Below are 27086 nucleotides of genomic sequence, written 5' to 3'. Positions count from 1 at the left end.
TGTGATTTGGCGATCTCGGCTACGTAGGCGGGCAAACAGTATTAGACGGCTACTTAAGAGAGAATTACAGCCACATAACGCCTATTAAATTTTGGTTTCAAACGTTTCACAAGATGCTGAAATCAACCGGAACAGACGGTGAAGTTACGTTTGCACAGCACAGGACACGAGTCGGTATTGTGAAGTTACCCATCGACTCCATACTTAGCACTTTAGTAAAACGTTTAACCGGAAGTACTGAGACACATCACGTCATTATACTTCCCTCTCCAAGAGCTGTCGAAGGCCATGAAAACAAGTACCTTACTGAATTTAAAATGATCGTTCCAGCTTCAGTATTTCGGCAAATAAAAGTAATTTAAAGCCCTTAATACACATCAAAATACTCGTCCCTTTCGCAGTTAGCATAAAATGTTGTTTCGTTATCGTGGGCCATTCATGAAAAGTTTTGGATGCGCATTCTGCATACGAAAGAAGTCCTACAGTTTTCATAACCAATAAAGAGGATCAACATTTTTATCAAGTCACTGCTTGGTACATATAATCGTAGTCTCTGTTCGCAACATCGTCGCATGGTAGTTACTTTACAAATGGAAGTACAGTTGTTTACATTCTGCTGCACGCTGCCACCGCAAACATTGATTCGCATGGAACCACCGCCAATCAACACAGCTTTAATGGCCACTCACAAGTTTATTGCCGTTTCCCGCAAGCCGGCACGCTGGCCGACCCGGCAGCCATTTTCGTTCGATTCACAATGTCGGATTTCCCGTACATACTGCTCGAATGATTACTAAACCCGCGCGATATGCGGAGTCCGCTGTCTACAGCGTGCTTAATTGGCTGCGTTGGCCAAGAAGCTTCTTCATTAAGAGTTCATTGTTCTTCACACCAAACTGTTTTAAGCCGAGTATAGAAATTAAACATATACGAGGCTTAATTGGAAATCACACCAGAAACTTTACTTACAGAAGTGCTTTCTCGGAGAGATATCCCGATATACACCGCCTGACAAAAAATGTGAAGCGTCCTGAAGACAATGTCGAATGTCAGTTGTAACTTGGCACACGTACACACCAATGGCGGGTACCTAAATGATTTAGAGTTTCACCTCTCTGTGACAGGTACAAAGGCCACGAGAGTGCATTAGTGTTGTTCGTGTTTAGTGTTGTTACCTGGTTTACTAGGATATGTAACAACGTGAACAGCGTCAGATGTTGTGTGATCACTGCGAAGGACACAAAGTTGTTGTGTACTCGTTTGAGACAGCGTTATCAGTACCAGACAGGATTGCGGATCTCTGTTTGGTCTGTTGGTCGCAAGGCGCAATATGGAGATTTGTGGGGCAGCGACTCGATGTTGGACTTTATTGGAACGTGAGGACACGTATACTTATCGTCAATGTATCGCTCAACCACCTCTGACCACCACAAGGAGGGACTGCCGTAATGCGCACCAAGCACATGGTAACCCCTTTACAAAGGCGCCTACTATCGGAGAACAAGTAATGAACCCTCTGCAACATTCCGTATCTTCACGCACCAATGGTCGCACTCCAGCAACAGCTCGAATAGGGAATTACCGTCCCATGCGTAAGCTTCCGTTAAAACCACAACACTAACAGTGTAGGAGTGGTGTCGTCACCAGACAGCATGGACTGCTAATGACTGGCATCGCATTCTGTTCAACGATGAATCGCGTTTCTGCACTACCCCGGGTGACCAACGTCGGCGAGTATGGCGGCAAGACCTAAGTCTCCCAATGTTTTGGGAAGGCACGGCGGTGTCTCTCCTGGCGGCGTGGTGTGAGGAGTAGGCGGTTATTACTTCAGGTCGCGGCCGGTAGTGACTGCGACGATACAACAGTACGGCACGGCTGTCTCACCACTCAAGCGACAGTATCATTTTTCAACATGACAATTCTCGTCCACACGTGGCACTTGTCTCTGTGAACTGTCTGCGTGATGATGAAGTGCCCCCGTGGCCGGCATTATCCTGAGATCTGTCCTCGACAGAACGCGTGTGGGACCAGCCCTGATGTCAACTCCGTCTCAGTGCCAGTATCCACGATATCAAGAACTAGTCGCAACAGTATGTCTCAGGAGAGCCTACAATGACTTTATGACGCCGTTCACAACCGAGTCAGTGCACGGAACCAGGCCCCAGGGAGAGCAGCGTCCTACTTACAGGTGGGCTCATACTGTCTAGTTCTTTGCAACTTTGACTCGATTTTGTAATCAGTGAATAATCACGCACCCTCCCAACCTGTGCATTTGCATTTCGTTTCTTCTTCCTCTTCTAGGTGCTTCACTTCTTTTTCTAGGTGGCGTATTAAGGAGGAACAACATGGTGACGGACGAAGAAACTCGATCTATTCTTTATTAAGGAATTGGAATGTATACACACTGAAGAATTATCCCCCAAAATATTATGCGTGAACTCCAAAACGCATAGATTCCGTGAGCGTTTGAAGCCGAGTGTGCACGGCACGCCCCGGCGTTAGAGAATCCGTACCGCGCTCATGCTCTCTATTTATACCGATTTGAGTGAACCTGATTTGCAGGAGCGTTGTTTGGGCGGTTTTACTCAAAATGTGAATGCAAGTTTCAACAGTCTCATTTGGAGACACGATCCATAAATAATATCTAGCCGAAGCGAAATCGTCAACACTGCTTCAAATTTGGCCGTATGTCTATTCAGCGTAGGGCATACTGCATTAATGCACGTGGCACATGCCCTTCAAATCAAAACCGGCGATGAAATGCGCTGTGAGGATACAGACGCCGGCAGCGATGAAAAGGGCTTTCAGGACGAAAATGTGGACTTATCAGGTCAAAGTAGCAGAAAGCCGCATCCGCTAGCTATAGTTATTATGGACCAGGCATCGATGATATCCCGTAAGTTTCAAGCTTTGTCCCTTTTTTATGTGATAAATACGAGGGTAATCCCAGAAGTAAGGTCTCCTATTTTTTATAAGTACAGAACTCTGTTTGTGTGGGAGTTGGTCACACTGCTATGAAGAGTGCTTCCCGCGCTGTGTGTAAAGAGATCCCGTTGGCTGTTACCGCCAAGTGCGAACTGCGCACAGCTATTCGGTTTTTGAACGCGAAGGGCACTGCGCCGATTGAAACCCATCGCCAATTGACGGAAGTGTATGGTGAGTCGTGAATGGATGTCAAAAATGTTCGTAAGTGGTGTAGAGAGTCTGCAGCTGGTCGGACCGAAATTCACGACGAGCCAAGGAGCGGGAGACCGTCAATTTCTGAGGAGACAGTGTTGAAGGGTGAGCAAAACATGCGTGAACATTGGCGGTTCACCCTGGATGATCTCTGCACGTTGGTTCCTGAGGTTTCCCGAAGCACCGCTCATAGAATTTTAACGGAAACATTGAACTACGGAAGGTGTGCGCAAGATGGGTGCCACGCATGCTGACTGAGGACCACATGCGGCAACGAGTTGATGCTTCCCGCGCATTTCTTCACCGCCTTGGAGCCGAACAGGACAACTTTCTGGACTCAATTGTCACGTGTGACGAAATCTGGGCATACCACTTTACACCCGAGACCAAGCAACAATCACGCCAGTTCATAGTTTTCTGAACAGCACGGAGGCGAGCTGGTATGACATGGGCATAAAAAAACTGCAACAGCGTCTACAAATATGCATCGACAGAAATGGTGATTATGTCGAGAAATAGCTAAATGTTCAAGCTGTAAACTGATGTAAACCATTGCAGAAATAAACAGGTCTATGCACTTATAAAAAAATATGAGACCTTTCTTTTGGGATTACCCTCGTACTTGTCAATCTTTAAACGAGTTTTTCTGAAAAACATGTTTTTCGGAATGATTGTCGTCGCCAACGCTACCATTTTCATCCGATTTTAATGATCTTTGGTCTTTGTTGAAGCAAACTGAATTCTCTTCAGTTCGTCGTACCCACTTTTTTCTATGTCCATATTTAGTATTTTTTTCGGCCAAAAAAGAGCGGTCCAAAAATGTCCATTTTTTTCAAATACGTACCTATAATTTCGCGAAATTTTATTTATTTACTCTTTTTTGCAAATCCCTACGATCAACTAAAATTACATCTTTAAGGGTCAGGGTGATATGTTAATTTCATGTCTCAGATAACCACAACCAGAGTTACAGCGACAACCGTCGATCTACCTCCTTTCTGAGCAGCCTCGGGAAAATCCCAATTACACAGTGAAAATATTAATATTTTTCAATGAAAATACCAATAAAAACTTCAATGTACGCTTTATTCATTGCAGCAAAACCCATTTGTCAACTATATTCCAGAACGGAGAAAAAAATCCTGAAGTTGAGCAATATTTCCGTCCGTCACTCTGTTGTTCCCTCTTAAATCCCTTTGATATTAAAATAAAATTTTATGATGGTGTAACTGTTTCGCGGAAAACTATGTCAGATTGTAAGTTCCTCATTTCTGTTCTCAGGTGGATAACAGGTCTTCACATTACCTACACCAACGAAAAAATACTTTTTGGTTACTTTTTATAGGTTAACAGTCGAAGATAGCATTCTCCAGTAAGAGAGTTCTACTGACATCAGATATGGACACAAAGACGAGGAAGAAAAATTTATGAAAGTATACGTCTGGAGTACAGCATTTTATGGAAGAGAAATATGGACCATCTGAAATGCAGAAAATAAAAAAAACTGGAAGCATTTGAAATCTGGTGCTATCAAAAATGTTACAAATTAAGTGCCCAGGTAAAGTATGGTATGACGAAGCGCTAAAGAGAATAAGTGAGGAAAGAAGTTGGTGGAAGACAATACCAGAAAAAGGAAGAGATTAGTGGACATTTGGTACGACATTATTACCGAGTAGTCGAGTCTAGAAATAATAGGGAAGACAAGATTGGAATACATAAAACATATGATATTGGTTGTAGTAGTTAGCACGGATGAAAAGAGGAGGAGGAGGAGATTAGTGTTTTAACGTCCCGTCGACAACGAGGTCATTAGAGACGGAGCGCAACCTCGGATGAGGGAAGGATGGGGAAGGAAATCGGCCGTGCCCTTTCAAAGGAACCATCCCGGCATTTGCCTGAAGCGATTTAGGGAAATCACGGAAAACCTAAAGCAGGATGGCCGGAGACGGGATTGAACCGTCGTCCTCCCGAATGCGATTCCAGTGTGCTAACCACTGCGCCACCTCGCTCGGTGGATGAAAAGACTGACACAAGATAGTAAAATATGGTCGACAGCATCATACCAGTCGAAAGACAGATGACATAAAACGTAAGTTGCTAACAGGTTACCATAGCAAATCGGAACAGAAAAACGGGTTTTGATATAATAGAGTCATTCCGCAATTAATGACTCCCGCTGAACAGATACAGAAAGTATAGTAACACAGTTCGAGTAAATATCAGCTACATACTCTCATTTCTCCACTTACTCCCCACCATTCGGAATACACTAGGCTCACACTGCGCTCGTAAAAACCTGAACCACTTGAGGCTAGCCACTGTCTTACAGCTTTGACGACAGCATCTGAGTCTGGAAAACGTTGGCCACGTAAATCACCTTTCACAGGCTCGGTGATACGGAAGTCTGATCGTACTCATCAGGACTCTACGGCAGATGTGGCAGGAGAGTCGAACCACAGATGGAATCTGTTCTCCAATAGGGCATATACTCAATCCAGCGAGTGACGTAGAAAAATATCTCGCATCCAATATGTTCACGTTTCATAGCACGCTGCAACATCCTGATGGGTTTTATTCTGTTGTTCACGCTCGAGGGATTCCGCAACGTGAAATTCCTCCTCACAGAACCGGTCTCACCCATGGCCCGTCAGGAGTGAGTACGGATCAAAGCGACGCGACGCTATCACCCTCCGCCATGCGTGGAGGCTTCGCCCGCTAGTCCCAACTCCGCCTCCCTCGAGCGCACAGCGGTAATAAACAGCCCAGCAGGGATAAGGCGGGCGCCAACCGGCGGTACTCACCTTATCGGAGTCGGTGGTGTTGCCCGAGCCGAAGGACGCCAGGGATCCCCGGTCCAGGTTCTCCACGCTCTCGTCCAGGGACGCCGAGTCCTCCAGGTCCCTAAAAAAAAAAAAAAGAGAGGAATAGGAAATGCTCTTAATCCATTCTGACAATGATAGAGCAACTGCCAACAACATGCATTCCTTACGAAGTTCCTTCCACAAATAACTTGCAACTAAGATAGTAGTAGTACGTAGCTCGTGATCGTGCGGTAGCGTTCTCGCTTCCCACGCCCGGGTTCCCGGGTTCGATTCCCGGCGGGGTCAGGGATTTTCTCTGCCTCGTGATGACTGGGTGTTGTGTGATGTCCTTAGGTTAGTTAGGTTTAAGTAGTTCTAAGTTCTAGGGGACTGATGACCATAGATGTTTAAGTCCCATAGTGCTCAGAGCAATTTGAAGCATTTTTGAACTAAGATAGTAGGTATCGCATTCCAACACTATGAGTAATTCTAAGGAACACCCTACAGAAGAAATAAACACAACACAGTATTCACCAAGACCAAAAACAGCATCTGATCAAAAGTGTACGGTCACCACTACATAATGCGCAACTGATCGCTAGATGTCTTGAGAGATGGGCCCGCCAATTTTAAAGGAAGAGGGGAGTATTGTGTTGTTAGTAGAGAAACAGTTAGTAAAAATTCCATCACGGACATTTCAACCCTTATAAACCTGTCCAAGTCGACTGTTAGTGACATGATTATGAAGTGGAAACGCGAAGGAATAACCACAGCTAAACCAAGACTAGGCAGGTGCCGTCCAGCAATGCGAAGGGTGATTGTAAAAGACGGCACGAAATCAGCGGAAGGAAATACTCGAGAGTTACAAAGTGCAACCAGTAGGCCAGCTAGCACAATGATTGTGAGTAGAGTGTTGAAAAGAATGGAATACAATGGTCGAGCAGGTCCTCAGAAAAGTCACAAGCTTCTGTAGTCAGCACTAAGTGACGCTTGAGGTGGCGTCAACGGCGACGCCACTGAACAGTGGATAAATGGAGACAAGAGATTTGAAGTGATGAATCACGCTCTACCCTGTGGCAAACCGATGGAAGGATATGGGTTCGATGAATGCATCGAGAACGTTTCTCTGCTATGTACAGTAGAGGAACAGATTGGACCTGGACGTATGAGAATGACAATAAACCATGTCGTACAGCAGCATCTGTAAGGCAATGGTTTGTGGGCAATAACAATCCTGAAACGGAGTAGCCTGCCGCGACTTCCTACCTGAAATTAATGCAACGCCGTTGGGATGAGCTAGGACGTCGAGTTCGCTCCAAACCCCAGCTGCCAACATCGCTATCTTCTCTCGTTCCAACTCTTCAGAAAAAATGAGGTGCCATGCCTCCACTCACGCTGAGACACCCCATTGAAATTTTCCCCAACAGAGGCCAAGAGGTCATAAAGGCGAAAGGCGGACACACCCAATATTAATCTCCACTAATAAGTATCTGGAGACTTATGACAAGATACAATTCGAGCATAACATTCAGTTACGGTCCTGAAAAAAAGTTGTAATAACAATTTTTTGAAAAATTGATAGAATTACGTACTGGAACTCGACAAACGATAACTTCACTTTATCGACGGTAAAAGTCATTGAACTCCGTCGCTGCGGATTAAATTACATATAAAGATACAGCACCTAGCCACTTTCTTGTAGCATTACTGCAGCCAAAACGAGTTTCTCGTTTTCATCTATCTTCAGTTGGGGTAATAGTCTAATCATTGTTATGATTACATCATTCATTTCGAACGATGCAGCTGATTTGCGTAAAATATTAATTCCTTTACCAACGACGTTTTTAAGACGTGTATTTACATCTGATTAAGAGTTAGGTCCACTTACTTCATGTCGCATTCTATAGCTCTACACATGGAAACACACTTTTAGATACCATGTTATGATCCTGCAACGCAGTGGTTGCCATTTGGATGACTTAGCGTTTGTTTACGTGGCAATTAACCTAAAATGAAATTTTTTTGATATCTTCGGAAATTAGTTGCGTTATTGGGCTTAATTTGAAGACCTTCAAACGTAATAAAAGGCCTCTGTATGAATGAAAAATGACATCATATTTAGTATCATTTCTTACGTGTGTGTGTGTGTGTATGTGTGTGTGTGTGTGTGTGTGTGTGTGTGTGTGAGAGAGAGAGAGAGAGAGAGATGTACATAACATAGTAATAAAGAACTACAGGATAAAGAATAAAAGTAATGCATCTAACCGTAAATTAGGCGGAAACATACGTCTTCAAAAACTTTTCTTTTACTTTTTGCACAAGTCAACTGCAGCATTCAAAATGCAATAGATGTAAGCATAATAATAACGAACGCATACCCATATTACTTCACGTAAAGATGGGTAAAAACACAAAACGCACGTTGACAAACAAAGTTTTTAGTGGTCGCTGCTGAATTTGTTCAAGTAATTCGATCAATAGTGCTGTAAAAACGTCTTTCCACTATCATTCAGAGACACCTTGCTAGGACACCATTATGTTGGAGAAGACTGGGGCAAAGAATTCACCGGTGATCGTGTTACAGGAACCATCTCTGTATTTGCCTTCCGTGAGGACAGAAAGGAAAACATAGCCAGCAGGCGACTTGAGATAATACTTCTGTGGCTCTTACACCTCAATGACTCCTTTCACGAGCCGTAGACCCCTTGCACGGACCACTGTGTACACTACGGCAGCACCGCGTCCAGGTGCGCAAATGGGCAACAACTACAATCTGCGACTATTTTCGCGTATAGTGGCTCAAGGCCTACAACTACACCGGATTTGCACATTTTAGATGTCTAACATTACTAAAGTATCATTGGTTTCTGATTTTAAAAAGTGCTCTCTGAAACACCAAAAACGTTTCACACGCTAAAGAGTTTCAGAACTAGTGGGGCAAATGACTGTGACATAGTAGCTTTTCTAACGGAAACGAGAATTAACGGAACGTTAAGCAGGGAACGAGAATCTGATATCAACTTTAAAAATTATTTGTTATTCACTGCTTTTACTACAGGCGCAATTCTCTGTGCAGTGGAAGTGAACTAATTAACAGACTGCATTTAATATAAAAACAGGGAATTTAAGCCTCGTCCTCTCGCTCTCTCGACATATTGTATCAGTAAAATCGCATATTAACATGTCTGTATGCACAACTAGTATTGAGCTCCCGTTATATAGAGCGCTGCGTATCAGTTAACATTTCCCTTTTATTCTTTATTATCTTTCACGTTTAGGAAGAACAGACTGTACTTTCCAGTACGGCAGGTAATTAAATGAGCGTCAACTGAGGCCGATTCCCAATTAGGCAATCACAGTGGTATATCTGATTACAAATAAATCGGTACAGAAAGCGAAAACTAAATGCCATATAAGCAAAACCGAATGCAAATAAATTGCTCCAAAATGCGCTTGACGGCGCGAAAGATCGTCGATAGTTCACTCATGAAACATTCCGTCTCCGCTATTTCCTTTCGCTTCTCGTTACAAAGCATTACTGTGCTATAAATATACAAGCACGCTTATGCAAAAGCCGGCAGATAGAAATATAATTGCTCCAGAAGACCGAGTATAAACTTTTGTTCTGGCGGGTGGGTATGTATGACATATTCTAATTATTTTATTTACAATGTGATTACAGTCATCTTATTGAGCAATTCACTGAAGAGAGAAAGACAATGGACGACCTAATAATCGGCAGATCCTTTCTTTGGTTTTCAGTTCGAGGATTGGCTGGCAGGAGTCAAATCGGCAGCAGATATCCAATCTGCACGCCTTTCTGCATTCTTCAGATCACCATTAAGCAGAATTCTTCTTTATATGATACTGTTCGTTAACTCCTCTTCTCTCACACTCTTTTAAAGCCTTCGTCATTAGCGATCTTATCAGATCATTTAATTTTCAGGGTGCGCCTTTAACACTACATCTTAAAAGAATTCATTCAATGTTTTGCTTTCCTCAGTTCCCAAGAGTCCAAGTCTCACACCAACACTCCAAGCATATGCATTCCTATTTTGTAAGCTATTATATTTTTTAAGTAAATATCGTTTTCTTTTTATTGAAAACGCCTTTCGGTTGTTAATTCTGCAACTCAATTCTTCCCTAGTTATTTTGCTTCCATAATACACAAACGAGTCAACTTGTTGTTGCAACCTGTCACAAATGAGTACTCGCTTTGGCTTGCCATCCTTTGTCACAAACCATCACCTTTCTTGTTGACTAGTTTATTTCCAAGTTACATTCTTTCCCTTTACTTTATCCATTTCCTTTACTAAAGCTTCTTCACTTTCAGCTGAAACAGTTACACGATTACCATATCCCATCATGTTCAAGCAGCTTACGAGAATGCAGCCAGGCGACAACGTCAACAAACGCCGGTGTTTCGACAGGTGCACACACTGTCACTTTCACGACAAAACTGCCGAAATATCGGCGGTTGTCGATGATCTCATCCGCCTGCATTCCCTCAAGTTGTCTGATCACTCTGTAAATCGGGAGCCACTGTGTAACATGTACATGGCGTCTTTGGAAAGTTTACGAAATTTTTTTAGTTTTCTGGAAAAGAATTTTATTTTGTCGGCTACATAAATGTTATCGTCTTGAAAATATTCGCCCATCAGATATTATACTCTTATGGCAGCGCTTTCTCCAATCCTCGAAACACTTCTGGAAATCTGTCTTTGAAATTGCATGACGCTTCCTTTGCGACGTGTTTTTAATCTCAGGTAAAACGGCGTCCCTTAAGGTTTTCTTTCTTTATTTTTGGAAATGGAAAAAAGTTACAAGGGGCCATCCCTAGGGAATATGGAGGCTGGAGCGTCATAACAACAGTTTTCCTAGCAGCTTCGGTTATCTAAGATCGTCATCACTTTACATGTCCGTTGGGCGTGTTGCATACCTATCGGGCGTTACTTCTTTTCGACCGCTTTGTTTGTACATGAGATCCAGTGTTTTAATAGATTCCTCTAGAATCTGGAAACAGTGAATCGTCTAGAGACATGGTGAGGATATATAAAGGACCACGTAACCTAAGGAACATTTTTGTTGTACATAATTGTGTTCCTGCCTGTTACTTAAAAATAAAAAGTATTTATAGCAAAACTGAAATTGTCACTATTTAATTCAGGTTTTATTTGAATATTGTTGATTTTCAATGCGAAACAGAGGGATGTTGTAGAGGGAAAAAAAAGGAAAATAAGATTTATCATACAGCACTAGAAAATGCAGTTTCCCCAAAGAAAGATAAAATTTAAAAGAAGCCAAAAAAATCAAACATCGTTTCAGTACTTCATTGAGCTTATATAAAACATGGTTCTCTAATTAATATACAACTTTCGCACTGATCAGTAGTATCAGGAAACTCTCGCCACAGATCATGACGAAGAACGTTCCATTGAGTTCGAAAAAAACAATAATAATATATATTTTTTATGTCTGTGCATGTAAACTGTAATTTCATCACAAGTAATTACTCTGGTTACATAAAAGTGCAAACATTACACGATACGCTAATTTTCATTACTTATAAAATGCAATTTATAATTTGTAAGGATATAGAACACACAATGGACTAACAATGAACAATGTGCGGCGCTAATTTTGTGCAAAACAAAGAAAAAAAAGCAAAGAGAAGTCGTCGGCTCCCTGTTTCTTTCTCTATCAAAGCTACCGACACAAAACTACCGGCAACCCAGTCATTTACTACGTCACTTATGTGTTGTACCAAAACGACCGAACTGAACTCTGGTTGTGTCACTTGCTAGTAGCCCTGTGCTTCTGTGGAGAACGTGCTTTGGTGAGAAGGAGGAACCGAGCGCTGGTGGGAAAGCCACCACTCGCCCCGCCGGATGCTGTGCGGGTCCCCGCAGCCCGGCCGGTGCAGCTCGCGTCGCCTTGACCCGTGGCGCAGAGCCGCTGCCATCCCCACCACCGCCCCCTACCCGCGGCCGCAGCGTAATATCGCCCCTGCCGGCCGCCCCTCGCCCGTACTACCGGCCGGACGCTGCGTTCCCGGGACAGGCTACTACTGTACACCGGTTCGCCTGTGCTTTACGCTTCCCGCCAGACACGCACGCACTACTGGTGCCTCTGCACGAACACACGTCGCTAAGGCGTTTCATGGCCGCAGGGACGAACAAAAACATGGAAACACCAAAAACACAAGACATTATCATCCCTAATACGATGAAGGAAAATCAATGACACTCGAAACAGCTTCCATCATCTTGGAATCGACAAATACGTGTGCTGTATGGTTTTCAAGGGAATCTTATGTCATTCTACCGGCAAAATAGTTGCAAGTTCAGGTAAAGATGATGAGGTTGCAAAGCCATCAGGCACCCTCGTCTCCAAAGATGAACACAAAGACTTGATAATAACGAGATCTGGTGACTGAAGTGGCCAAAGGAGATGAAACAATTCATCCACATGCTCAGAAAATCAGTCACCATTGGGGCATAAAGATGGTACCATGGGATGAAACTGATCAGCCAAAATGGTCACATCATCCTTGGCAGTACTGCAATTTTGCAAGTTAACCTAGAGCCCCATGCAGTACCACAGTATGGCTGCCCAAATCATCACTGAACCACAGCAGTTTCACTCTTGGCCGCAAGTAGCCTGTATTGTAGGTTTTGGGGGTTGGGTTGGGTTGTTTGGGGGAGAAGACCAGCGAGGTCATTTGTCTGATCGGATTAGGGAAGGATGGGGAAGGAAGTCGGTCGTGTCCTCTCAAAGGAACCATCCCGGCATTTCCCTGTGGTGATTTAGGGAAATCATGGAAAACCTAAATGAGGATGTCCGGATGTAGGACTGAACCGTCTCCTCCCGAATGTGAGTCCTGTGTGCTAACCACTGCACCACCTCGCTCGGTCGTAGGTTTTGGATGACGTACACCAGATGTAGACTAAACCAGAAGTTAGAAACAGTGACAAGACTCATCCAACAAAATTAAATTCTTCCATTGTTTCATATGCCAGACTTTATGATTTCAGCACCAAGTTTCCAAGTTACAGGCATCTGCATCAGTGATGTGTGATTTGGGAATTCCAATTCACTCTGAAGTTCCCAACTTACGAAGATCTCTTCATGTTGTTTTGGTGCTGACAGGGTTCGCAAATATAATATTCAGTTCTGCTGTCATTTTTACAGCTGTTGTACTCTATTTTTTTTTTTTTCCCTTTCCCTCAGTTATCTTCAATAACCATCTGCCGCAATCACTCAACACCCACTTTCATCTACATTGTGACTTAACAGATATGTTTTTCCACTTTTGTTGTACGTGGTATAATCTTCAATATGGTGCCTGTTGAACGAGAATTTGGGAAAATTATCTGTTTTCGGTCTTGGCTAGACAATATGAAAGAACTGTAAGTTTTGATTACGAGGCATTGAAATGGCTATAATTGGATTATATGCACTGAATAATGGTATGCCACAGCAAACCAAGTATTATTTCTACTGGAAATTAGACCACCTTCTCCACCAAGTTCAGAAACCACCAAGAACTTATAATATTAGAAGACTTTAATGCAAGAGTGGGCTTACAAGTGTGAGAGTAAGCCATTAAGTATCTGTAATTTTGCTCAGCTTGCCTTTAGGCTGGCTCTACATCTTTCTGTGCTCACTAGCCACTAGATGGCATGATTGCCTTCCCCTGTGGTAGGCTGCAGCAGTATCACGTCAGTCTATTTTGCACTGTTACAATTCAAAGGTGGCCATACCACTCTTTGTTTCACTATAGAAGAGCAGAATTTCATAATCCATTTTTTGTGGTCTGAAGGTTTACCAGGGGTGAGTTCTAGAAAACTTTAAGTGCAATACAGTGACAATCTTTTGTCACAATGAAATGTTTAGCAGTGGACTAAACAGCTCAAAAATGGTCATATGAATATGTAGGATGAGGAAACAGTGGGGCACACAGCTACCGCCACAACCACAACTGATGCCAATACTGAACAAGTCCATGCCTTGGTTCTGAATAACAGATATATGCATATGAAAAAATGCTAACCAGAATTAACTTTCACAAAATCAGCGTGAGATGTATTCCAAAACAATTATACACAGATTACAAGTGTAACTGTGTGAAAATCTGTCAGGACCTAGTGGATCACCATGCTAATGAATGTCAAAAGTTTCAGGAATGAATCATTACTGGAGATGAAACATGGATTCATCACTTCAAACAAAAGTGTAAATGTGAGAGCATGAAATGGAAATACCATAAATCTTCAGTCAAAAAGAAATTCAAGTGTCAATAAAGTGATGCTCACAGTTTTCTTGGGACTCACAAGACCCAATCCTGCAATATTACCTGCAAAAAAAAGATACTGTATCAGCAGTAAACAGTGCTATGCTGCTAAACAAGTTGAAGCCTGTAATTTACAATGAATGCAGAGGTCGAATGCCAGAAGGTGTTCTTTTGTTGCATGGCAATACTCCTACACATCCTGCCAACCACACCATTAAAGCTCTTCAAACACTGCATCTTGAGGTGTTGGGTATCCTGCACACTCCCAATCTCACTCCATCAAATTACCATCTGTTTGGTCCACTCTAATGACACTTTAAGGGGACATCAATTCAGCTCCAGTATAACTTGAGAATTCTGACTACACATAATTCTCATAAATATATTCACAGATATATATCTAAAAACGAAGATAATGAGACTTACCAAACAAAAGCGCTGGCAGGTCGATAGACACACAAACAAACACAAACATACACACAAAATTCAAGCTTTCGCAACAAACAATTGCTTCATCAGGAAAGAGGGAAGGAGAGGGAAAGACGAAAGGATGTGGGTTTTAAGGGAGAGGGTAAGGAGTCATTCCAATCCCGGGAGCGGAAAGACTTACCTTATACCTGTCCTTTTTGCCCCCTAAGGTAAGTCTTTCCGCTCCCAGGATTGGAATGACTCCTTACCCTCTCCCTTAAAAGCCACATCCTTTTGTCATTCCCTCTCCTTCCCTCTTTCCTGGTGAAGCAACTGTTTGTTGTGAAAGCTTGAATTTTGTGTGTATGTTTGTGTGTCTATCGACCTGCCAGCGCTTTTGTTTGGTAAGTCTCATCATCTTTGTTTTTTTCCCACATGGAATGTTTCCCTCTATTATATTCACAGACATACATATAAAAGACACTCATTACTGCAGAAATCATCACATGTTTACATTATTACTAAGCAAATACAAAAAAATGGTAGTTCAGAACTGCAGAGTCATGTGGGGAGTGAATTGTCGATTTCATCAGAGGTGTTATATCTGTTTAGGAGAAACCATAAACTACTTGACAACTGGCTAACCAGCAAATTGGACAGAAACTGGAGCACAATGGTACAAGACCTTTCTTCTGAAGGTATTTAGCACTAAGAATTTATTTTGATGAATATTAGAACAAGAAATGATGCCAGAAGGTAACATTATTGAAAAGGAATGTTAGAATATTAAATAAGTATTTATGAAAATTTCTTGAAGTACTGATGATAGATAACCAGGAACCTCCATGAATATTTGATGATCTTAAGCACTTAATATGTGAAAAGAAGAAAGCATACAAAACATGTTCATCAATCAAATCACCTCAAGATAGGCAATAAATCAAAAGTTAGGAAACAGAATTAGATCAAAAAATAAAGAGATGTAGGAACCTAAATGCATTCAAATTTAGAGTGTAATAGGTGAGCCACAAACTATAGTAGCATGGAGGATTTTCCAGGTATGAAGAAAACACCAGTAAACAAAGCAGCAGACAGCTTAGTTTCTTTAACAGAATGGAAACATCATTTTGTAGCTATTCTTATTCAAGACAGACCTCACTGCACAAAAGAGGGAGAAGGTAAGACTGATGAAATCAATCAAAATATGAGGCAAGTACTATATCTCTATCTTTTTTTAAGAAATTGTATGTGAAAACAAAAAATTACAGGATATTGCTGATACACTTGTTGATTATTTTTCCAGATAATCACCATCCCATTCAGTTCATGTAACGAGACATGGCACAAGCTTTTTCACACACATCAAAAAAAGTTTTGCATCACCTCGTTTCAGAGAGTTCTGGAATCTGTACAGAAAATTGGAACAGAGATCAACATAAACATCACTTCCACCCTTTTTATTGCTCATGAAAACCACATATTGCATGTTGTACCCCCATACAGTGAAACCCTCAGAGGTGCTGGTCCAGATTGCTGTGCACACCAGTACCTCTAATACCCAGTGGCACGTCCCCTGGCATTGATGTGTACCTGTATTCGTCATGGCATATTATTCACAAGTTCATCAAGGCACTGTTGGTCCAGCTTGATTTGGTGTAGATCCCTCAGAGTGGTTGGTGGGTCACATCGTCCATAAACAGCCCTTTTCGATCTATCTCAGGCATGTTCGACAGTGTTCATGTCTGGAGAAAATGCTGGCCACTCTAGTCGAGCGATGTTGTTTTCCTGAACGAAGTCATACACAAGATGTGCAAAATGGGCGTGCAAATTGTCGTCCATGAAGACGAATGCCTCACCAATATGCTACCGATATGGTTGCAATATCATTCGGAGGATGGCATTCTCATATCATACAGCCATTACGGCGCCTTCCACGACCACCAGCGGCATACGCTGGTCCCACATAATGCCATCCCAACACATCAGGGAACATCCACCTTGCTGCACTTGCTGGACAGTGTCTCTAAGGTGTTCACCCTGACTGGGTTGCCTCCAAACACATCTCCGATGATTATCTGGTTGAAGGCATATGCGTCAGTCATTGGTGAAGACAACATGATGCCAATCCTGAGTGATCCATTCAACATGTTGTTGGGCCCTTCTGTACTGTGCTGCATGGTGTCGTGGTTGCAAAGATGGACCTTGTCATTTACATTCGATAGTGAAGTTGTGCATCATGCAGCCTATTGTGCACAGTTTGAGTCATAACACGACATCCTGTGGCCTGCACAAAAAGTATTATTCAACATTGCGGGATTGCTGTCAGGGTTCCTCCGAACCATAATACGTAGGGAGCTGCCATCCACTGCAGTAGTAGCCCTTTGACAGCCTCAGCGAGGCATGTTATCGACAGTTCTTGTCTCTGTGTGTCTCCTCCATATCCGAACAACACACTGTTCATTTTTGGAACACAACCTACAACAAGCTTAGAGACAGAAGTGATGACATTTTCTGCATGACCTGACCATCATTTTGCAGGACAATGCTCAAGCACGTACAGTGTGAGCTCCTACTAATTTGTTTGACTGATGGAGCTGCTATACCACCTACTGCACTCCCCTGACTTAAGCCCTTGAGAGTTCAACTCGATTTCTAAACTGAAGGAAACACTTCACGGCATTCGCTTCAGAACTGCTACAAATTCATTGGGCAATAGACCACGTCACTTGAACTGTCAACACAACTGGCACTGCTAAGAGTATCCTACAACTTCCACATCACTGGCAATGGGCTATACACAATGCTGGTTACTACTCTGAAGGTCCATAAAACTTCGAAACACATATCTATTTTGTACGAGCTGTAAATAAATAGTTGCCATTATTAAAGTTCCAGCCTTCATAGATTTAGAAAAAGTTTATAACACAATTCCTATGACAAAACTGTGGGAAGCTCTGAAAAATAAAGATACTGACAAGAATCTTCCACAGAGTATTACTGAAACGTGCAGACATACTAAGGTTCAGATTAAAAGAGTGTCAAAGTTATCAGAACCTATTAATGTCACAAAAGAGCAGAGACTGAGCTGCAGTTTGTCACTTATTTAGTTCAGTTGTATGTAAAAGTGGCTCTCAGAAGACAAAACGAAAGCTGTGGAGGAATGGGAATTATTGTTAATGATGTATAGGTGATTTCATTAAGTTTTACTTATGATAAAGCCTAATGATGTACAGGTGATTTCATTAAGTTTTACATATGATAAAGCCATTCTAGCACAATCTGAATATGATCTTGTGCTTATTATCATATCAGGAATATTTCAAATGGGGATTATAAATGCGTCTAACGTGAACCAAATATCTTGTAGTGAATATTACCAATAGATTTAAAGTACACCTTAATGACAGAACAGTTATGAAACAGGGAGAAAAATTCAAATATCTAGGGGCATATATTGACAGAAGTGGATTGGTTAACACAGAAGTGAAATATAGAAAAAAACAAAGCAGAAAAGTAATAGGGTGTACAGAGTCATTTTGGTGGGACAAGAAAATTTCCAAGAACACTAAGAAATGAGTGGGTTGGTTGATGGTTGAATATGTCCTTTGCTATGGATTGAAACTATGGACACTTTTAAAGGCAGACCTCAAAAGAAACACGACAGTTGTGGAAATGGATTATTTATAATGGAGCACCAGAATATTGAGAATCAAGAAAAAACTAATGATGAAGTAAGAGACAGAATTAAGGCAAATGAAGCAGTGCCAGATAAGACTGAAAAAAAATCAGAAAGTGCTATGGGCAATTTTTGAGGATGCCAGCAATATTTTACACACGATAACACACACTTCAGATGTCACTATGGGGCAGGTTGAATGTGTCAGTGGGGTCAGCCAATGGTGTGTTCTATGAAGACTACATTCGAACACATTTCATCCCTTCCACACTTCGGTCCTTCAACAGCTTCATGGAAATTCACCCATGGCCAAAGAAAATTTTTGAATGGATATCACCTGGCAGACTAAGATCTTCTTGAAAAGACTATACCAATGAAATAATGGAGCACGGCAGTGTATGCAAGAAAGATGCCCTATAGATGATGATTAGGAAGACTTACAATTAACTGAAATGCACTCACTGGGTGAGCTATTCTTTTTGACAATCCAGAGGCATTTTCTTGTTGTAACCAAGCAAAGTACCTAGTAGCATCTCCACAATTTAGCTGTGCAACTGAAAATACATTATTGTAACTGCCGCATTATTATCATTAATATTATTATTACGGTTGTTATTCCCACTAAATGTTGCGGAGGGTTATACGCCTGTACACAGGTTGATTCAAGCCAGTTCATAAGTTGTGAACAATTTCTATCTATCTATCTATTCAAAGGAATGCAGAAAAAAAGAATGAAGGCAGTCTGGCTACGTTGGCCAGAGATAATGGTCATGTGCGCATGAGGTGTGCCTGCTTTCCTGAGTGTGTGTGTGTGTGTGTGTGTGTGTGTGTGTGTGTGTGTGTGTGTGTGTGTGTTTACTTGTTTTCTGAAAAAGGCTTTGGCCAAAACCTCAGTGTGTAACAGTATTTTCGTTGCAGCTGTCTGCAACTCAAAATGTCATCTTTATGGTGTGTGCCAATCTTTCCTTTTCATAACATTGCTGACAGTTGCACTTAGTAATTCAACTAATATAATCAGGGAAGATTCTTCTGACTATGAAAAAATAATGTATGGAGTTTCCCAGTCAATCCGAGGTCAACCATTGATCCTCATACATTTGTACAATCTTCTGTCTAATATACAACATGCATAATTAGTTCTTCTTGTAGATGACACGGTACTGTAATCAAACCAAGCATATATACAACAACAGAATAAATAGTAAGCAATTTCCTTAAAAGTGTCATTGACTGGTTTTCTGCAAATAGTCTCACTCTCAATTGTAAAAAGACACAACATTTTCAGTTCTGGACATAAAGGGATACTACACCAATGATGAGTGCAATGCAATCTGAAGAAATCATACATAGTGTGAAAACTTCAAAATTCTCAAGTGCCATGCTGAAGAGAGTTTAAACTGAAAAAGGACATTTTTAACATCTAAAACAACTTAATTCATCCACGTGTGTATTTAGAATCACTGCAAATATTGGGGAGAAACAAATCAGGGACTCAACATATTTTGGATATTTTCATTCAATATGTAATATGGAATAACATTCTTTAAGGAAGGTAGTCTTTGTTGTTCAAAAACATGTTGTAAGAATAATATGTGGTGTTCACCCATGATCATCTTCTAGACATCTGTTTAAGGAGCTGGGCATTTTGACTACTGCTTCACATTATATTTATTTCTTCATGAAGTTTGTTATAAACAATCCACTCCAGTTCAAAAGGAGCAATGATATACATAATTGCAATAAGAGAAGAAAAAATGGCGTTCATTACTCCACTTTAAGGCTGTCTTTAGCTGAAAAGTGGTACACAATACTGCAGCACAATTTTCGATCACTTACTCATTGATATAAAATGTCTGACACACAGTAAAGTAACATTTGAAAACAAACTGGGAAAGTTTCTCTTTGACAACTCCTAATCTATAGAACAACACCTACTATTGTAATGTGTAAAAGGTAGTGTGTAGGAATTAGTAACTCACATCTATGTATTTGTTCAAAACAAGCCACTCGAAAGATATCTTAAACAAGTAACTACATCAAGACATGGTCTGTGAGATATAGTGAATAATGTGGCCAATATTTTATGCACACAACTAATTTTTAATGTTTCCAGCTACCAAACTATGACACTGCATTTTTTTTTCATTTTTTATGGAACTATGCATTTTTTTCTGCAGCACTGGAAGAAGCCTTAGAAGAGGACATAAGTGACATAACATATGTGGAACTTGACCAAACAGTAACAAGGTAACACATCCCAGAACCACTGTCCAGTTCTCAGGAGAAGTTGTCCCATAAACTTTATGTTCTCTGTAACAAGCGAACCCTTCACTCAGATACATAACATGTATTTTACCTGTGTGCTTGAAATGCATGAGACTATGCTCTGCTGTTGTAGTGGACACACAACTTGCTCATGGAGCTATCTAGACTTCAACAAGGTATGTAATAATTTTAAAAAAGTGGATACAGTTTTCGTTTGTGATGTACACTCTTTGACATAAAACTTGACCGGCGGCCGGCCGCTTCAGAGGCTAAGTCCGCGCCGATCGCGACATGGGACAAAAAAACTGGCCAACTCGCAAATTCTCTAAGTCCGGTTATCTGCACAATCTGGCAACACTGTAGACTGCGGCACTTCCTGGAGGAAAACTTGTCTCATGATAGAGAAACTCTAGGCTGATTACGCCTGTGGTCTAGCGGTAGCGTGCGTTGTTTCTGTTCGTAATGTCAGTGGATCGAGAGCAGCTGGCATAAAATATTTTTATAGCCTCTTCTGTCTGAATGCTGAAGACGTGAATGTAATGGTAGCGCAGATTCAATCTATTTCGCTTTGTGACACACCGATATCAAAATTTTATCCAGTAACGATTTTGCGGCAGATTTCCTGCAGACTGTCCTCCTCTGGACGCTTGCGGCAAAGCTCCGGCATCCATTTGCTGGCTACTGGCAGCGGCCGTGGCGACAGCAGCGGCGCTGCACTCCCCCGTTCTTTATCGAAAGCGCCTGCTACCGCTCATCGCTTTTGATGGTTTAAAACGCTTTATTATTAAATGTTGCTCCACAGAAAATTTCTACAATTTCCATTCACGCTCAAAAGCAACGGAGACAGACGCCCTGATTAGTAGGCGGGTATTATATTACATTAATCGGCAAGAGCTGAGTATCGCCCGAAATTAATTTTATAGACTGGGACGAAATTAAACCACCTCACTACATTCGATGAATTTATAAATGCTTCATACCTCGTTTCTTTTCCTTTCAAACTCAATTATTTATGCAACTTTTGGTCAATGTTTGGATGTTTTCGTCAAGCCAGAGTGAGCGTCTGTGGTGTAAAGTGTATTACAGTTCTTGTTTCATTCCTTATTGTAAGTCTATGCGATAAACTGTGTGAATACCTTGCAATGCATGCTCTGTAGCAGTGCAGGAACACTGCACATTTGGAGTTCCATGTATGGGTTCATGAAGTATTTATTGTTGATCGGAAGTGATAGTTAAGGTCATCAGATTTAGACCAGAAACATTTGTCGTTTCGGAGGTTTCAGAGAACGGAAACGAATTGCTAACGCCGGTGTTAGAAAACGTCAACAGTTAAATGCTATTGCAAAAATTTAGAACAAGGGAGCTACATTAATGAACATGTGCACTTCATAAACAACCTTCTGACATGTTAGACCTAGATGACGAACAAAGCTCAAATTTATATCGTTGACAGTCGGTTTGAATCTTTTCAGGGTCTATTTTACAGTGAAGCACCTTGGAATTTGCAAAGCAGAAATCCATGATATTAACTTAATTTACTAAGTCGAAATCGGACGAAGATTGATGTTTAAAGGCATTCTTCAGATTTCGCATAAGAAATTTTTACTAGCAGTTTGCAACTCCATTAATTAAAATCGAAAATAAAAGGTTGTAATCAGCGGCTTCTACCGTGATTCGAACTGCTATGTCTTATAGTACAAGCCCTGCAACGCACAAGGGAACCTCTGAGCTAACGACACACTGGCGGCCAGAGGCGGAATATAGTCACTGCGATGTTGCCTGAGCCTCAAAACGCAACCTTAAACACACGAACAGAGGAGGTGGAGATTACTGTTTTAACGTCTCGTCGACAACGATGTCATTAGAGACGGAGCACAAGCTCGGATTAGGGAAGGATGGGGAAGGAAATCGGCCGTGCCCTTCCTAAGGAACCATCCCGGCATTTGCCTGAAGCGATTTAGGGAAATCATTGAAAACCTAAATCAGGATGGCCGGGCGCGGGATTGCACCGTCGTCCTCCCGAATGCACGCACAAACAGGTGTTACTTATGTGAAGAACGCCGTTCTTGGAGTCCAGAAATTAAATATACTTTCTAATTGTGTCATCTTGCAGTGGATTATATCGTACGAGTCTTCGATGTGGAAAACGAATGTCAAGTGAATTTAGCGAGGTAACGCCGACCTACACCCGGAAGTAAATGCACTATCAGAGTGTTGACAAATACTTGCTACGACGCTGCCATTTCTAGGCTCTCTGACGAGGCAGCTCTTCAGCGAAATGCTTGCCGTGATTCTCCGATACGGTTCTTCAGAGTGGAGACGCGCGCGCACGTTTGGTTTTTATGCGGCGTTCTCCCCTGATGGTTTCTGACGTCGCCTTGTGGGCTATGTATACATATGAGACATTCAATTATCATTAATCCAGAATGATACAAGTTTCAGCTTCCGGCGTGAAAGAAGGCTGTTGACGCCGACATTATATCATTTCAACGTAGGGAAAGCAAAACGGATCATTCAATGTTTCTCATTCAACATAAAGCATGTGAGATAATTTTCCGTAACGTTCATAATCATCTAAAAATACAAACGAAGTAAAAATACACCGGAAGCTTATTCGAATTGAATATGACGCTTTGCACCTCGATGTCGAATTTGTCCACTTGCAATCTTCTGCAGCATACACATAGAATGTCATGATTACCACGAGAATGAAGAAATATGTTGGTAAGGATGGAAGCAAGAAGAGACGCAGTCAACAAATATTCTATTCCTCATGGCATTCATTTCTTTTGACACGTAAGAAGAGGTAAAGCGGGAATTTACTTTCGTTAACACGAAAGATATGCCGCACATATTGGTAACGAGGAAGTCTGCGTCTTCATACGTTTCCTCCTTGAAATCTGTATGCTCTATTATATACTAAGTAGCCCGATCATTGTTTCAGTAATGTTACCCTCTTGTATGACCCCGTAACGATGAACGGATTCCAAATGCATGTCTCCCTTCCTGGGTTGTTTTTTGTGTTTTATTGCTCGGAATTCCTGAAGCAGACCACTGTGCTTTCCCCCCTCGTGGGTTAGGTCTCAAAACTAAACCGCTTTGTATCCAATGGCATAATTTATTCAGACAGCATCAGCATAAGACTATTTACAGTTGCAGCACTCTAACCAGCACTGACCAAAGTGTAATCCACGGTCATGGTCCTAAATTACCAGCTGTCTGCTACTGTGGCAAAGTCCGTACTACACTGTCGATTCCGCAGCACCATTTTATCTGGTAACACTGTGTAGTTGCACAGTTGTGCTACCAGGTCTGTCCTCACACTGTCAACTTTATGTATCTCACTTCTCCTGTAGCGTAGATCACGAGGAACGAAGTAAATGAGTGTATTCTGCATGACGTAACATTCAGTATTCCCTTCTTTCATAGCCACTCTTCATGTGCATCGATACCAAATAGGAATGCGAAAACTCTTGCGAGTGAGAGAATGACAATAACAATCGTAACAAGAACAAGCAAATAATGAATGATGTTTATTCCAACGCAGAACGAGAATGGCTTTAAATATAAAAATCTGTATCTATATCTATATCCATATCCATATCTATTGATCTTTGAGTTGGCACAATGCAAATATATTCTTAGCATTTAGTTACTGAATTTAGTTCTGGATGTTTGCAGAGAAAAGGAAAAGTCGGTACTTCTCGCTAGTGTAATATAATGTGAACCAGCAACTACCCTTTCCTTAGAACACGACTCAAGCAGGTCCTCAAGTAGGTAGCAAGGCACTGCTGCATTCTGTTCCCTGACATTGCTCTGATGCAGATAGTTCCGATTATGAAATACAAAACGTATTGCAGGTTAGTTCCTAGGATAGTAACATTAAATTTGCGTTGTAGACGGCACATGAACGTGACGACTATCCATATTACTCATCAATATAAAAAGACAATATTTTGGGAATTTAGCAGGATTACTCAAAATGAATTCTGAAATTGGGTGACTGACTGCACAGGTGCTAAACGTCGTCAAGAGTATACGATGTCCTAATCGCATTAGGAATATGAACATCGTCTTCGACAGCTCGCAACTTTCACATTGCTATCTCCACCCTACTCCAGACAGCCCTCGGTGGAGTTGCACTACGTTGCCGATGTTATGGAAGGCCTTCAAACCGACAACAGACCACATATTGAAAAATACAAGCGAATTCTCTTGCAGCGTAAGCTTATTGTAACTAATCTAAAAATTATTGGAGAGGAACATTGTCCTATTCAAAAAAAGTAAAATGTTACACACTGTTGACGTCAAACGGACATTATCTATGTCCTGTCTTGTGTCCTACTCATCTATAATATCAAGTGTACTATGAAAATGATTATATATAATGGATGATAGGGTAATGCATTGATACCAGATGGTGGGGGCCGGCCGGTGTGGCCGTGCGGTTCTAGGCGCTTCAGTCTGGAACCGCGTGACCGCTACGGTCGCAGGTTCGAATCCTGCCTCGGGCATGGATGTGAGTGATGTCCTTAGGTTAGTTAGGTTTAAGTAGTTCTAAGTTCAAGGGGACTGATGACCTTAGAAGTTAAGTCCCATAGTGCTCAGAGCCATTTGAACCATTTGAACTATTTAACACAAAATGACATTAAAAAGTAAAGTTATTCACGAGCAGCTAGTTGAGAATATGTATGAACATTAAATGACACGACGAACTGAAATAATATGACGAAGAGTTCAGCGCTCACTGGGAATAGAGCCCCACACATATCGTTGTTGACTACACACAAAGAGACGTCAGCTACCGAATTTTTCTCCACCAGCTGCTCAGAATAGCATCTTGAACTTACAGTCATCTCGCAAATAGTTCTGTGTCTCACTGGGAGTTAAATCGTCAGATATCGTTAGTGTTGACAACGAATGAAAATACATTAATAATCAAAATTATTATCCACCAGCAGATAGGTGTTCTCATGATAGAGCTTGATAATACATAATTAAATCTTTAGTGTCGGGCCAGGATTCGATCCCATTCACGCGTAATATGTGAAGGTGTTGAGGAATCTGCAGTTTTGAATAAACAACAAATTGTAGCCGAGCTGTATTGCCACGAAGGGATCAAATTCCGCGTTAAGGGCGGTCTGAGTTGCATTCCCAGTTTAGAACCAATTTTATCGACATACAGAAGCTCAGATAAAAGATGGAATAAGTGTCCTGTGACCATACATAGCGTTTGTGTCGTCACTTGAAATAAATAACTAGTATAAGAAAGGTTACTGGTGATAGAGTTTCTACATGTCGCCACTCCAGACTTTATTGTGGTTCAACCTACCGTCTACTTGGTAAAGAAGGAATATCATCTTTAATGTGAATTTTCAGACCACGCAGCCATTATACCTCCTTCACTTGGTGTATCCAGGAGAGAATGGAATCTGTCTCTCCCTATCTAAAATAATCGACGGAAGTGGGAATCGAACCCAGACCATAGGTATAACAACCTACCATCCGTCCAACAGACCACGAAATCCTCTTCTCTGCGAGTCATTTTTCTATCGTAACACAGTTGCGCCACACTGGATGAGAATTCTGACACACAGGCTCCCTGTAGTAATTTGCAGCATGTTCAGTAAATTCATTTACTTGGTTGAGCGAATCACCATGAACTAGCTGCCTCGGCTACCCAGTGCATACATTCGACTATTCTGTAATCACAGAAATAAAATCACGTAACTGCCACCTACACACAACTGCCAACAGTGTAGGATGCAGAGTTTAAATAGGAAGTGTTCCTTTCCACTTGAGCTATTGTATTGCGCTATCTGTTACTAGAAAACGTCGTTCAGTCCAAAAGAAAAGCTGTAACTGTTTGTCTCTCAGAAGTCAAGACCTGGCCATATGCATGATCTCACAGTGCTGTGGAATCCAAAAGTTCTGGAGGAATAGTTGCCGAGCTCTGGAGCTGCTGTAGCTACGTGTCAGCTTGTAGCATAGATAAGATGTCGCGAGTTCGAATACATTCAGTACTACATTTTTTAAAACGCAATTCTGCTCTCTGCTGAAGGTATCAATCTAATGGAACTTTGAACATAATTCCCTTCACTTCTCAACCCAAAGTAGTCGCATGTGGAAAAAGGGCTAACTACTGTGACATTTTGTTCTATTCAGGTTTAATAGACAGCAGGCAGCAGATGCATCTCGAAGATGTGCAGGGAGAGCGCAACGTGCCATAATATGTCAGAAAAGTATTTTCTACATTAGCCGTCGTGTGGTAGTGATATTTTATTCTTCTTCAAACTTTGTTTGACAGCTTTAACTCAGAACAAGTTTTCTACATGCATGTAATCAATAAACTGCATGTGCATTGTCAGACTGTCATAGGTAACATCTGAGAATTCGCATATATCGTTGATGATTAATTTCTCTCTCATGTTTACTATTGTTTTAACGACACTAAAGGAAACCTTAC

At 41.6% G+C, this 27086-nt stretch overlaps 1 protein-coding gene across 1 annotated transcript in view; it reads right to left on the bottom strand.

Annotated features, from left to right (window-relative positions):
- The window catches only part of LOC126480962 (kalirin), a 1643174-nt gene that overhangs the window by 725976 nt on the left and 890112 nt on the right, over window positions 1-27086 (bottom strand). The window contains exon 30 of the mRNA XM_050104391.1: window positions 5979-6078. Within this exon, the coding sequence (XP_049960348.1) occupies window positions 5979-6078 (100 nt within the window). The remainder of the gene's footprint in view (window positions 1-5978; window positions 6079-27086) is intronic.

Source organism: Schistocerca serialis, chromosome 5, assembly GCF_023864345.2.
Source record: "Schistocerca serialis cubense isolate TAMUIC-IGC-003099 chromosome 5, iqSchSeri2.2, whole genome shotgun sequence".
NCBI classification, from domain to species: Eukaryota; Metazoa; Arthropoda; class Insecta; order Orthoptera; family Acrididae; genus Schistocerca; species Schistocerca serialis.
This window is presented reverse-complemented; position numbering and strand designations above follow the sequence as displayed.